At 31.8% G+C, this 13,151-nt stretch overlaps 1 protein-coding gene across 5 annotated transcripts in view; it reads left to right on the top strand.

The window, feature by feature from the left end:
• The window catches only part of LOC126849487 (echinoderm microtubule-associated protein-like 2), a 36,167-nt gene that overhangs the window by 7,000 nt on the left and 16,016 nt on the right, over nucleotides 1–13,151 (top strand). For 3 of the 5 annotated variants that reach the window (XM_050591380.1, XM_050591379.1, XM_050591375.1), the window contains exons 1-2: nucleotides 9,927–10,044; nucleotides 12,229–12,481. The exons of 1 other annotated variant lie outside the window; for it this stretch is intronic. In XM_050591380.1, coding sequence (XP_050447337.1) covers nucleotides 12,430–12,481 — 52 coding nt within the window. In that variant the 5' untranslated portion in view covers nucleotides 9,927–10,044; nucleotides 12,229–12,429. Of the gene's footprint in view, nucleotides 1–6,824; nucleotides 6,930–9,926; nucleotides 10,045–12,228; nucleotides 12,482–13,151 lie in introns of those variants that run through there. One more of the 5 variants, XM_050591376.1, reaches the window with a different exon arrangement.

Raw genomic sequence — 13,151 nt, 5'->3', positions numbered from 1 at the left:
GAATTTAATCTCCAATAATTATCTAGAAATGCTTATCTTTGCCAACTAATAACATTTGCCGCATCATTCAGCAGATAAGAAAGAACCAAGCCTGCCGCGCGAATATGAATTTGCATTGCATAAAGAATGCAGCGGGAGATTTTGTACGTAATATCATGCTGCAACTTGTTATCCGGAACAAGATTTAAACGTCTAACAGGAACGGGAGAGTTTCCACAACGGGATCTCGTGGTTGATAACGTTATCGATCAATTTCATCTTTATAAGTCACGACAGGTCTTGCAATCGTTCACTTTTGAATTGCTGCGCGATCATCCGTGAATATAAAAAGAAATATTTATATAATTAATGATATTTAAATAAGTAAACAGAATTTTTAATAAATTTTTAATAACAAAGTTAACAATTGAAGAAATTGAGTAATTTAATGACATTTACAACCATGTATAGAGATTCTTTATTTTAAAAATCAATCGATTATTATTATATATTTTATTTTGCTTATTTTTCGCTTTTGCTTTCTCACAGTAACAATAAATAATCCACCAATTTGAGTCGGAATACCTTCGATTTATCCATAGTCCGTGCCTGTTCCTATTTATTTATCTTGACGCTATTCACATGCGCTCACGATCGTGTCATTGATGCGAAGGATGCTGTGCCGAAATTTGCATAATACTCGCCCACGTCTTGTTAACTGGAAACATCTCTAAACTCTAAACACGAGATGCGAATAGTTTAATGTTATTTCTTTGTGATTAGCCGCAGTGATAATATATATTTATATTTATCGATTAATATTAAATTGCTACAATTTTACTATATTTCATTTATTTTCTAATTTCAACAAGTTAACTTCTAAATTTTAATAATTATGAATCCGTTTTAATCGAAACTTTTACATTTTGATTTTACTTCTTTTACATTTTTTTTATTTTTTACATTTTAAAGCTAAGAAGTTTTATTATTATCTGTCAGGAATGTATTAAGAAATATAAATGAAATAATAAAATAATATTTGTATGATTTTACAATGAAGAATGAAATGAAAATATGTGATAGCTTCAAAAATATGAAAAAATTTAAATATTTTCTTCTTGCCTGAGTTTTTCTTTCAATATGACTTTTTCTTTTAATGTAACGTTTTCTAAGATGCATTGTTCATAGAAGATAATTATAATAACAAATTATATGAAAGGAGAAAGTAATTATCATAGCTAATTTAAAAAGAATACACATAAACTACATATAAACAAAATATAATTTAATATTAAAATATAATTAAAATATATAATTTACATAACTATAATATATTTTAATAAGCAAAGGTAATATGTATTCTATACGATAATGCGCGTTGCCAGAGGTTTAGATTTAAGATCGTCATTACATTTCTCGATGCAGCGTGCGTAGAGAGGAAATGCGTGATTAGAAACTGAAAAGACGCGGATTCTATGCGCATAGTCGTTTTATTTAGCTCTGACTACGCGCACAGCTATTAGCGCTTTGTGGATGAGCTGCCGAAATTTACATAACCATCCACCTACATATCGCTGCCTGAAAGGAGAGACTTCAATGAATATGCCGAAGAGATTATCTTGATGCTTAGCGATGAAATTACATAACATCGTATGTATAGTTTGATAAAGACAAAAAACAAACTTATAATTTTTTTTATCGTCGTATATAATACCTTCATCCAATTAATTCAGATAAGTATACCTACTTTATTCTTTATTATTAATATCAATTCACTAGCCACAAATTTATTTATTTACAAAATAAAAAATTCCTGTGCAAGAAGAAAAAAAGTAAATTAAGTTGCTAAATCAAGTAAAAAATATTTATGCAAATATATTAATATTCTTATATTGTATATTTATATATTTTAATAAATTACTTAATTATTAATAAATAATTAATAAATAATAAAAAATTAATAAAATACATTAATAAAATTAAAATATACTAACGAATGGTTTGGAAACTGCAAGAAAGGTATGTACGACGAGAAAGTGCATTGCACGCAATTAATTAACGCGAACACAAGATGAGGAACACGGAATTGCGGTATCTTGCAGCGTCGTGAGAAAGTAAAGCAGTTTACCTTGTAGTTGAACGTCTTTGCAACTCTGATTGTGAGACGTTGCACGCGTAAAATATTGTTACATTCAAATTAAGTTTATCATATTTTCTCATTTTTCCCGCGTGCTTGTTACAAAATTGAAATACATTTTCTAACGTACACACTAACTTATTTTTAATTCTTTTTTTAAGTAAAAATTCAACAAGTTTTTAATTTATTATTTTATTTTATTAATTTATTATTCCATTTCAATTTAGAATGTTAATAACATTTGGTATTTTGTTATCTCTGTAATTTTACATCCTTAAATTTTTATCAAACATTTGAAAAAAATAAAATCATATACATGTAAGTAGAAAGCTTAAAAAATAAAATTATTTTTCTATTTTATTTATCAAGATTGCCAAGATTGTCCAGAAATTGACAAATATTTCAAAAATATATATGTGATGTTTATTTTACTTAATAATATTTTTTTTTCTTGAAAATTATACGCTGTTGCTCTCGAAGAGGATAATTGAGAATATTCAATTTAACAAAGTCATTTTGCTTAATATAAGATGTTCTAGATTAATTAACTAGTTGTTTCATTAGATGTAATGCGTCCATGTGATATATTGTGCCACTCACGCATGTGAAATCATGTCATAATTACGCAAGAAATTTATACGAAACTGCTATCATATGATATTCTATTTTTCGTGATTATAATTATCAATTATTAATTAATTATGTAGGAATAGAAATGCAAATCATCTTATGCAAATATCTCTATTAAGAATATTCTACATATTATGACAAAATAATATATAGCAAAACTTTATAATTAACGCAAAAGAGGAGAGAGAGAGAGAGAGAAAGATAATAGCGCTAAATTACAAAAAAGATACTGCTCAACTAGACTTATAACATTTTACTTTATACGCGTGTAAAGACAGACATAAAATGGTTAAATATTGTGAAACCTCGAGCATTCCCGTCGCCATAGATTTAACGTCGGTCCACTTTTGTCGGCTGGCTGTCTGTTAACTACCAGCTGTGTTTAACAAGTCCTATTCGAGCCAACTAAGCTCTACCGCCATCCGGACGTCGCCGGTTCGTCATCTCATGACATTAATTCGCGTGTATGCAAATTCGTTTCGCATTGTTATAGCGCGCAAAACGCGCAATCGCCCTCACCTACGAAAGGCATTCTTGATTTGCCGCTTGATTTCCACAACTTCGTATGAGTGCATGTCCTTATTAGGTATTCTGCCGCAAGTATACTGTGTATAGTCAGTTAAACGGATACAGCTGCAAAAATTTTCCCACAATAAAAAGTTTAGTTCGCTCTTTTCATTGTGCAATCTGTAGAATAAAAATTTAAATACGTACAATGCTAGAGTAATTCAATAAATAAGATAATATTAGCAACTGTATTAGTAACCGCATGTAACATGTCTTGTTATCTTATTTATTGAATTGTCCTCGTACGTGTTATCTATTTAACGCTTTTAAACATGGATCGAATTAATAACTCTTTCTCTCTTTAATCTAACTTATTTAATTTTATAAAATACACATAAAATACATTGTTGCGCAATTTACTGTCATTTGATAGTCCCTTTATCACTTTCTTTTACAATATTATTTAAATATAATTAATTAACAAATAATTTTCAAAAAGAAAGAGAAAGAAAGAGAGAGAGAGAGAGAGAGAGATAGAGAGAGAAAGATCTATTTGATTTCAATTTTAAATTTATTAGAAATATGCTAACAGACATAACAGCTAAATATGTAGATTACCAAAATGCTATAAAAGTTAAATACCGCTTTACTTCCCAATCATATATTATATAGACGTGTTCATATGCCTCGATCGTAACTCACATGTAGACTCTTACTTTTTATGCTAATTTTTGCGATGTATTAAACGGTAGATACAATTGCAACACAACGGTATTTTGCCAACCTAATGCAATCATCGTGCAATTATTTGCGATTCGATGGGGTTAAGTTAACGGCGTTTACCTTAACACAGAGGGACAAGAAAGATATCGTAAAACGATATCTTAACGTATATAATAAGACCGTAGGCGCGACTATATTTATGTAATGTCACTTGACTGGCTCGAGAGAGTTTTAACATTAGCTCTCAACAGCACGGGGGCTACCTACAGACGAGAAGCGGTGAACCAATTATCCATGTCGTGTGTAATATGTATATAAGACGCGTATATACGACGTGCTTACGACGGATAACAACATTCATTGTGTGTGCCACAAATGATATCGCGTAAAATAAGCAGCGTGGGGTCCGGTCTTATGGCACCAATAAGGCAGTGTTCTGGTCGGGTCAATGCTTACTGGTTTTGTGTTTCGAGTCGCTCCCTCGAGAGCTCCTTTCGCGCTCTCGGTCCTTTGCCTTTCCTTTTCCGAAGATAGGCTTGTTGGCGTTATCTTCGATAGATCATTCGGTTTCTTTCTCGAGAAAATACTGTTATATTGGAGCAATCAATCTAGAAAGAGAATTTGGAAATTTTAATTTTTCATATGTAAAAATTCAGAATATTTTTTCAACTCTTCCAGTTTTATTTAAAGTAATATGATAAAATAATATGTATAATTATGAAAGCATGTACGTATGTTATAGAGCTGTTAAAACAATTTGTCTAAAAATGGAAATAAAAATTTTTTGAAATGGTTCAATGCAAAAATAAAAAAAGTGCTACATTAAAATTTGGCGATGACAAAACAGAAGATACATTTTACAATATTCTAATCCATAAAAACCGCAAATCAAAGTTATTATGTATCAATAAAGATCAGCATTAAATAATTACAGTATTGCTCGTTACATTGCCTATATTATTTATTTGTTATTTTTATTGTAATCCATAATATGATAGTTAAGAAACATCGGTATTTTTTTATAACAAATTGTCTTAAAACGAAGAAACACCAATCATCTTAAAAGTAAATAAATCGCACATTGAAAAGAATTCCTAAAATAAACGTATACGTCTCTTATGCTGATTATTATTGCACGACGATTCACAGAGTTTGTAGCAGCTTCTTTGATTCAAGAGTTGATAGTTGGCATCAGGCTGCATCAAGTGAGATTGTAAGCCATCGAGTCTGCCACGTATCCTGGCCATATTCGCTGAGTAATATATTCATCGTGTCCCAGATTGCGATAATGCACTTCAGATCTCTTTCCGACACACATTCGCTCGAGTGAAGTAGATATCGATAGTTGCAAATGCGTAAAAGCAGAGCGCCGTACGTAAGACGCAAAAATGGAGCCAACGACGTCGAGATGAGACGATGTCTCTCAGCGAGCAATCGAGAAATTGCGCGAAAGCGGAACAAATGACAAAGGATATGTGCGAAAGCATGCCAGAAAATTTATTTCCATTTATTTATTTCCACTCTGTGAAATGTCAAAAAGAACAATTCAGATATTCGCACAGGAAGACTCTGAACGTGGCAATCTCTATGTAATGATTGTGAATTTAAGTTAATTAACAAATTATTTATTCGTGAAAAAAAAATATAGAAATTAACATTGTTTGACAATAATTATTTTTTGACGCCACTTGCAGACAATTTTTAAAGCAATATTTCAAATCGTGCAAGCATGCTTTGTAAATACTTTTCTAATTTTTATTTATCCAATACGTGCCTAATTAAGTTTATGTCTGTGTACTTGATTGTATTCGTAACATAATTCGTGAATCTTACTTGCACTCTTCACATTCGGCATTCAATTATTGATAAAAGAGTTCGCTAAGAGTTTTCTCTTAGAGCGGCTATAAACATGAAAGGTGCAACGCGTCCTACATTCTCTGGCGTTTCTTTATGCACGCACACCATCATATATCGCAATTCGTTTTCATTGACCAAGGTCGTTTTACGTTGATGCTCCTCCTTGGAGGAACGAAATTGCCGGCAATTCACGCTCGCGGGCAAAAACGCGCCACGGAAAAACGTGCGCGCGTACGTTTAAAAGTTACGAGATTTTGTTGCTTGCGGCTACGATCGATGCTTACGTAAAGGCCGAACACGCCGACGTTAGCCTCTTGCAGAAAGTCTGTACCAAGAATTGAGAGTTACGAATGTGATTTACAGAAGAGGGACATAGGTATGTAAAAATTTTTATATGCGCGATATTTTCGAAAGTCGACATATAATGAAAAAAATATTGGAATTTTGCAACATGAGACCTTTTATAAACACATTGCGAGTGCATTCATTATATTATTTAAATTAAAAGAGAATAACATTTATTTTAAATATCAATTTTTCATGTTCAGAATTTTATTCTCTTCTCGATCTTATATATGTGTTATAACAATTTTTTTATATGCATATATACGTAATCATTATTAAATTATTGCTAGCTTTCAATTATTTGAATTGATTTTTTGTTTAATGCATAGCAAAGGTTTTTATAAAATAATCATTTTTAAAAGCTGGATATATATAATCTCAACTATCGATAATCACCCACTGCATCCTTGGCTAAGACCATTGTCTTCGAACAATGGCGTGCTCCGTTCCGGGGGTAATTACGGAAACAATTAATAGGGAGACGCGAGATCGGAAGTAGCGCGTGCGACATTTCGATGCAACGGGATATGATGCGCGCAGTGCAAGTGCATTCGATGCACAATACAATCTATATATGTATATATATATATATATATATATATATATATATATATATATATATATTTCAATAGCTTTTCTTTTGCAGACGCGGGATCTTCAATCAAGGCGCTTCACAAGTATGAAAAGGAAAGTCCGAAGTCGACGATGCGCGTAAACGGGCATTCGGAACACAGTGCGAGGCAAGAAATGGGTAAGACTGCGCTTTCCACAATAACAGCACTATCGTAACGAATCGCTTATTGCAAACCGCGACAAAGTAGCGGAGCTTTCTTTGTCGCAGCACTTCTAGTTAAGCATTTTAATCCTAGTAAGATCTGCAGCATACGTAAGAGAGAAAAGAAAAATATTTAAAAAAAAATTTTTTTAAACTTTTTCTATTAGGCACATTCAACTTTGAAACATGGATTGAAATCGTTGTTCCATAATCTATATTTCATTTGAACGTACCTAATAGAATGTAAAATAAAAATGAGGCAGTCGCAATAAATCATAAATTGAATTGAATAAAATATATTTTCTCTCTTTCCATGTTGGTGAATTTTTAATCGAATGGCAAATTGCTTCAGATAGAAACATAGATATAGTATATCGTATTTGAGATGAAATCCTCGTATATACAAGGACGCGAAGCGATGAAAAAATGGCGTCGAAGCGAGACAATGTACATGCTCGCATACGAGTCACGTAGCGCACATTGTCTACAGCACGGTGGCACTTGTTATATAAGCCATTCAAGGTGGCACGATGACGTTACTCGAAGGTGCGCCGAGAGCTCATCCTGTTCTTTCATTAATAACGATCCTCGGCGCGCGCGGCTTCTGTGCCGAGAAGCGCAGTTAACGGTGCCTTCTGGAATTTCGACGAAATTCCTCGTCTTCTCCTTTGGTTCAATTTTCTGCATGGCGAATACCTTTGCATACCACAGTATGACAGAATTGCTTCGTATTAGTTGCGCTATTCAAGCAAAATGCCAATCGATTTTTCGACAGAAAGTCGTACCGCTAAACACACAATCATGATTCTAATATTTTTGTAGAAAATTAATTTCAAATTTGTCATTAATAAGCAAATAAGATAAAATAGACGAAACACATATTCAATTATATTAAATTTTATAAATCAAAAAACTAATATTAATGTAATATATTTTTGCGAGTTTCTAATTAAGTTTGCACATAAAAAATGATGAAAGAAATTCAGAAACTTGATAAAGACCGAAGAATATTATTCATCATAAAATCATTAGATTAGATTAGATATCGAAAAATATTCTCTCGTAAATAAAAATTTAACATAATGCGGAAGTAAGTGATGGAACCATATAATTTATGCGTAACAATCATTAATTTTTTTTTTTCGCTCCGTTGTCAATATTATGTATTTCATTTTAAACTGAACTTCTTACGCCTACGTATCAAATCCTGCAGATTGTAGCTAAAAATATCACTGGTAATCGATCCTCGATCAATTATTTCAATTAATAAAAGTAATCTGTTAAGAGGCACAAAATACAAAGTAAAGTAAATATACTGACTGAATTTATGACTAGTAATTTTGAATTTATCAGCGGATAAAAAATACGCGAATTTATCAAAGTAGAATTATATTGATAATATAATTATTTAATAGACAATTGTATTAATAAATGATTTTTAAAATATGAGATTTATAGAGAAATCTGTACATCTCTTTATACTTTATACATGTGTTCTCGATATACCAGTTTAAATTTTTTTGAAACTTTAAACAATGGAGATTAAAAGAATATCTTTTAAGTAGAATTAATATTTTATCATTTTATTATTGTTCTTTGTTATTTTTATTTTTCGTAATAATGTACGCAATCATTATACAGCCTGAAAGTTTGTGAAAGCCGATAGCACGTCGAGAAAGAGATACGATTAAAATGCTTGTGTGTAGCTCGCTGTAATTAAGACCGTATTGTCTTCCAAGTAATTTATTATTCCGAAAGTTTCTGAGTAATCATAAGAAAGAGCAGATAGACTTGCATCGACGCTTCTCTCTCACTACAAGTAATGTTTCAATCTCTAATGAAATTCAGTCGAAAAAATATGTATAACCTTATAATAGAAAATAATATATAACGCTATTATAACATTCTTTTTCCCTGAATTTTTAATGGATAAATAACTCCAAAATTTCATTTATTCAACTTCTCCGTTTCTTACTTTCGCGTTTTTTTCTCCCATCAATTCTCCCCAAATGCAATGCAATTTTGCAACAAAGGGTCGAGCCCCACCTGCCAATATATCGCGTTAATTATCGTATCTACAGATGATGTAACGGCGATATTTTTAATGGACTAGTTCGGTATAGGATAGAACTATTTCGAAGAATTGCGAGGGTGCGCCGTTATACAGAATACGATCGTCATTTAGGATCGCAAAGAGAGTCGGGCAAAATCGAAACTAATAGATAATTCATCCATAAAGTTATCTAATGTTTCAAGTCTTGAATCTTGAATTATGAATATAACGCGCATCTTTAGAAAATTTATTAGAAGAAGATTATATTATATATGTATAATTTATTATCGTACATGAAAAAAAAATTAAATGAAAACAGAAAAAAGACAATATCCAACCTAAAATAAAAAGCTGATCCGTCCAAAAATAATTTCAAGTTAAAAATTATCTTTATTATATTTATGTAAAATTTTTATCATAAAAAAATATTTACAAAAACAAAATTTCCTGAAAATATAACACACACATACATACATGCGTGTGTATATTCATGCTCATATTAATCTTAATTATTATGCAATTGTCTCCAAAAATTTACTAAAAATTCCTAAATTATCTAAAAGCGTTCAACAATAATTCATAATGAAAAAAAAAAGAATAGAAAATTGTTCATTCAAATGTTTTTTTTAAAATAATAAATTAATAAAGATACGATAAAATTCATTCGGAAAGAATTAAAATCCAGAGGCATAATAAATCCGTTAAAAATCTGGCGTTAATACCACCTTGTGATTAAATGACGATTGATTTCCGCCGGGTAATCTGACAAATCACTTATCACTGGGGCCAATCTCGCACTATGTACGTCCTATCCACAGTCAATGGCACGGCGTAGCCCGCCGTCATCTAGATCATCTCGACTATCTAGACCGTATTGATCGCGGCCAAAGCAGCTGTAGCCGTAGTCTGACAGTAACGTTGGGGCGGCCGTACGGAAAACACACGTGTTACACGAGTAGCGGTCACGATGGAGTCAAACTCGGCGTCCCTTTCGATGAACAAAGAAAATCGTTCAAACCTAGTGGATACATATTGATCGTACGGATCTCATGTAAATGATTTCCGGTCGGTTTTTCCGAGGCGGAAGCATCTCGGCGGCGGCGCTTCCGTCAGTCGTGAGATGCGTCGCGGAAATTCCCGCCGTCAGAAAGTTCGATAAATCTCATTCGATTTGATTGCGATTGATCAGCTTTTGTAATACTTGACAACATGTGCGGAAATAAATTCTGCTCGTCGATTAAACGATTTATTTCACCCCTGTTTTATGTTTTTTTCGTGTGATAAGTGAAAGGTCGTGAAGTTATCAGGGTTGATGTTCTGCTATTCTTCATTTACTACGAAAGTGATTTCAGTGTGGATAGCTAGTTCCTAGACAAATTATTATATATATAATTATTATAATATAAGTAAATCAATCGTGTTACATTTTTTTTTATTTGATTCGCGTCAAATTAAACTTTTTGTGTTTATAATGTGTGAATTCGTCTTTCTCAGCTTTCAAAGAATATATTTTCCAATTTTATATATATATTTTTAAATAAATTGTGTCTGATTAATTATTTTTGAAAAATGATCGGTAAGCCACATTACACCAGACATGGATAATTTATTATCAGCGCACGCAGCTGTCACCACCCACCAAAACAGTAATGTCTCGTAAAATGTTTATATTCGAAACCAATTAAGTAAACATCATATTGTATGCATGAAGTCAGTGCATAAAGTGCATAAAATACATAAAGTCTGCGTACAATAATTTTTCGTGATAAAATTTTATTTTAATCGCGAAACTCCGCAAATAAACGCACACTCGAGTGTTCTCATACTTTATATTAAAAAGATTTACCCTAGCAGATATTTCCATTAATGTATATCTTGCTATAAAAAAAAATCACTTCCGTATTAGTACTCTATCGATTATTAAGCATTTTTCTGCAAGGTACGAGACACAAAGAGGACGTGTAAGCACGAGGGTAAAGAGCTTACGGTCGATTATCGTTCATCTCGCTGAGTGATTATCGCATCTTTCAGTAGGAAAAGCACTGCCGCGGAAGAAGAGAGGAGTACAAATTCCACGTTCTTTTTTAGGCTTTACAATAGAGATTGCATAATTTTTACTACATTTCTGCAGATATCACACGTTTCGCAACTAGATATCGTATTATATTTATCAAGTTCAAAAGTCATACTAACTTTTGAATTATTATAATGAACTATTAATATAAACCCGTGTTCGCATCTCATAATTCTTTTTTTTAATTAAAAATATTATTATGTATTCAAATCGATCAAAAATTAATTAAAGAATTTTTAACCAAAAGAAAACGCGTTAGTCCTTTGGCATTTTTGTAATTTTTCATATGCATTTACCTACGTGAAAAATGTATATTTATAAATGTCAAGAACGGCGTACATGTCTTTTTTTAGATAAGATCATACTGTGAATATAAATTTTTATTTTACTTTTAGAATTTTACATTTATTTGCGTAAAAACGTTAGTGACCGATATATCTACATGCTGAGTTCACGTGACACGCTTGGCATATTCGAATTCTTGCTGTTCGCGACGTTTCAGTTTCGACAGTATCAGCGGTAAGAAATGACGTTTAAAGTATCTGTCCCGTCTCGCGCTTACTATAATTTTTTTTTCTCTTGTCATTACGTGTTGACGAAAGAATCGTGCTAATTCAATGACGTAATACTTCCACGTGCTAATCGCAAAACGTTAATTGACGTTCAAAATGCTGATTAATGATGATGTTCACTAGTGCTGTGAAATTGTGTGTAAAATAGTAAACGTGTGTAAAGATTTATGATTAATATTTCAATTTTTTTACACTTTGTTCCAGTGTTACATTATAAATTTATAAAAAATATATAACTTTACAATCTTAATTAGAGAATTTCTTCTGTTTTCTGATTAAAAGATATAAAAAATTATTGCATAAATGTATTACGTTTTTATTTTTTATGAAAATTTCAAATGAAAACATAATGATAATTAAACATTTATAAGATATTTTATTTTTGTTTAGAACGCAGTAAAATTTTCGTAATCAAATTTCTCTCTGCAATTAACATGCGTTTAGCTGCAAAATTTTTCCGTCCTCACATTGTTTCTTTTGACCTCGTATTATTAATAAATTGTGCGTGAGAAACGCTATTTACAAGTTTTACCAACTTTTATTTACATAACATACATAGATAGGTATTATATATAGTTGTAGGCGAATGAGCTGAGCTCGTCGAGGTTAAAAGAAGGCGTTAAACAAACTGGATATTAATTGTTTTGAAGAAGAATCGTTGAAACTGTGGCGAAAGAGACATGTTGGTAGAGAGTGTATTGGTTCTGTTTGTGCTCATTAATCAATTCAATTGAATAACGTATTAATACTCCGGGGTCATCGCGAGGGTTAATCGCAATGTCCACGCCGGAGACGATGGATACCATCGACGAGGCGGAACAAGCGTGGCGTGAGTACAAAAATAATTCAGCCTTTTTTTTTAGATACCGTCTCTTCGAATCGCAAAAACGACTGATTCTTCGGCGAAACCAAAAGAATTTATAACAAGAAAATCCGCGAAAATTAATAATGTACAAATAGTATATGCGTAATAAATTTGATAAAAGAAATTTTTTCGGTTTATATGTATGTATAATTTTCCAAATAGTGCTATAAAAAAGAAAAAATTTTTACTGTGTATTTTTAATGTGTACGAACAGCATCATATAAGATAATTGGAAATCATCTTTTAAAATTTATCTTTTATTACTACAAAGATTTTACGAGTTTTTGTAATGCATAGAGTGTAGACGGCATTCTGACAAGTCGATTTGTATGTATTGTATGTAGCGATGATTTATTGCTGATATAAAAATGCGAAAACGGAATGATTTATTCTTGACTTATGGATCTCCCACAACTTTTTGTTTAATATATTCCATGAATTTCAAATTGCCAGACGACACACTGTGCGGGGTAGTAAATCGTGCAACGGAAAAAATTTTTTTTTATCACGAGTACTGTTTGCGAGATATGAGGTATAAAAGATCCAACCGATAGACATGCGAAAATGAACGCTCGACTCACGCATGCACAATTCATGAGTCGGCACCACGTGGTTCATCTGCTATCTCGCTCGA

The sequence above is a fragment of the Cataglyphis hispanica genome, chromosome 5 (genome assembly GCF_021464435.1).
Source record: "Cataglyphis hispanica isolate Lineage 1 chromosome 5, ULB_Chis1_1.0, whole genome shotgun sequence".
Classification (NCBI taxonomy): domain Eukaryota; kingdom Metazoa; phylum Arthropoda; class Insecta; order Hymenoptera; family Formicidae; genus Cataglyphis; species Cataglyphis hispanica.
This window is presented reverse-complemented; position numbering and strand designations above follow the sequence as displayed.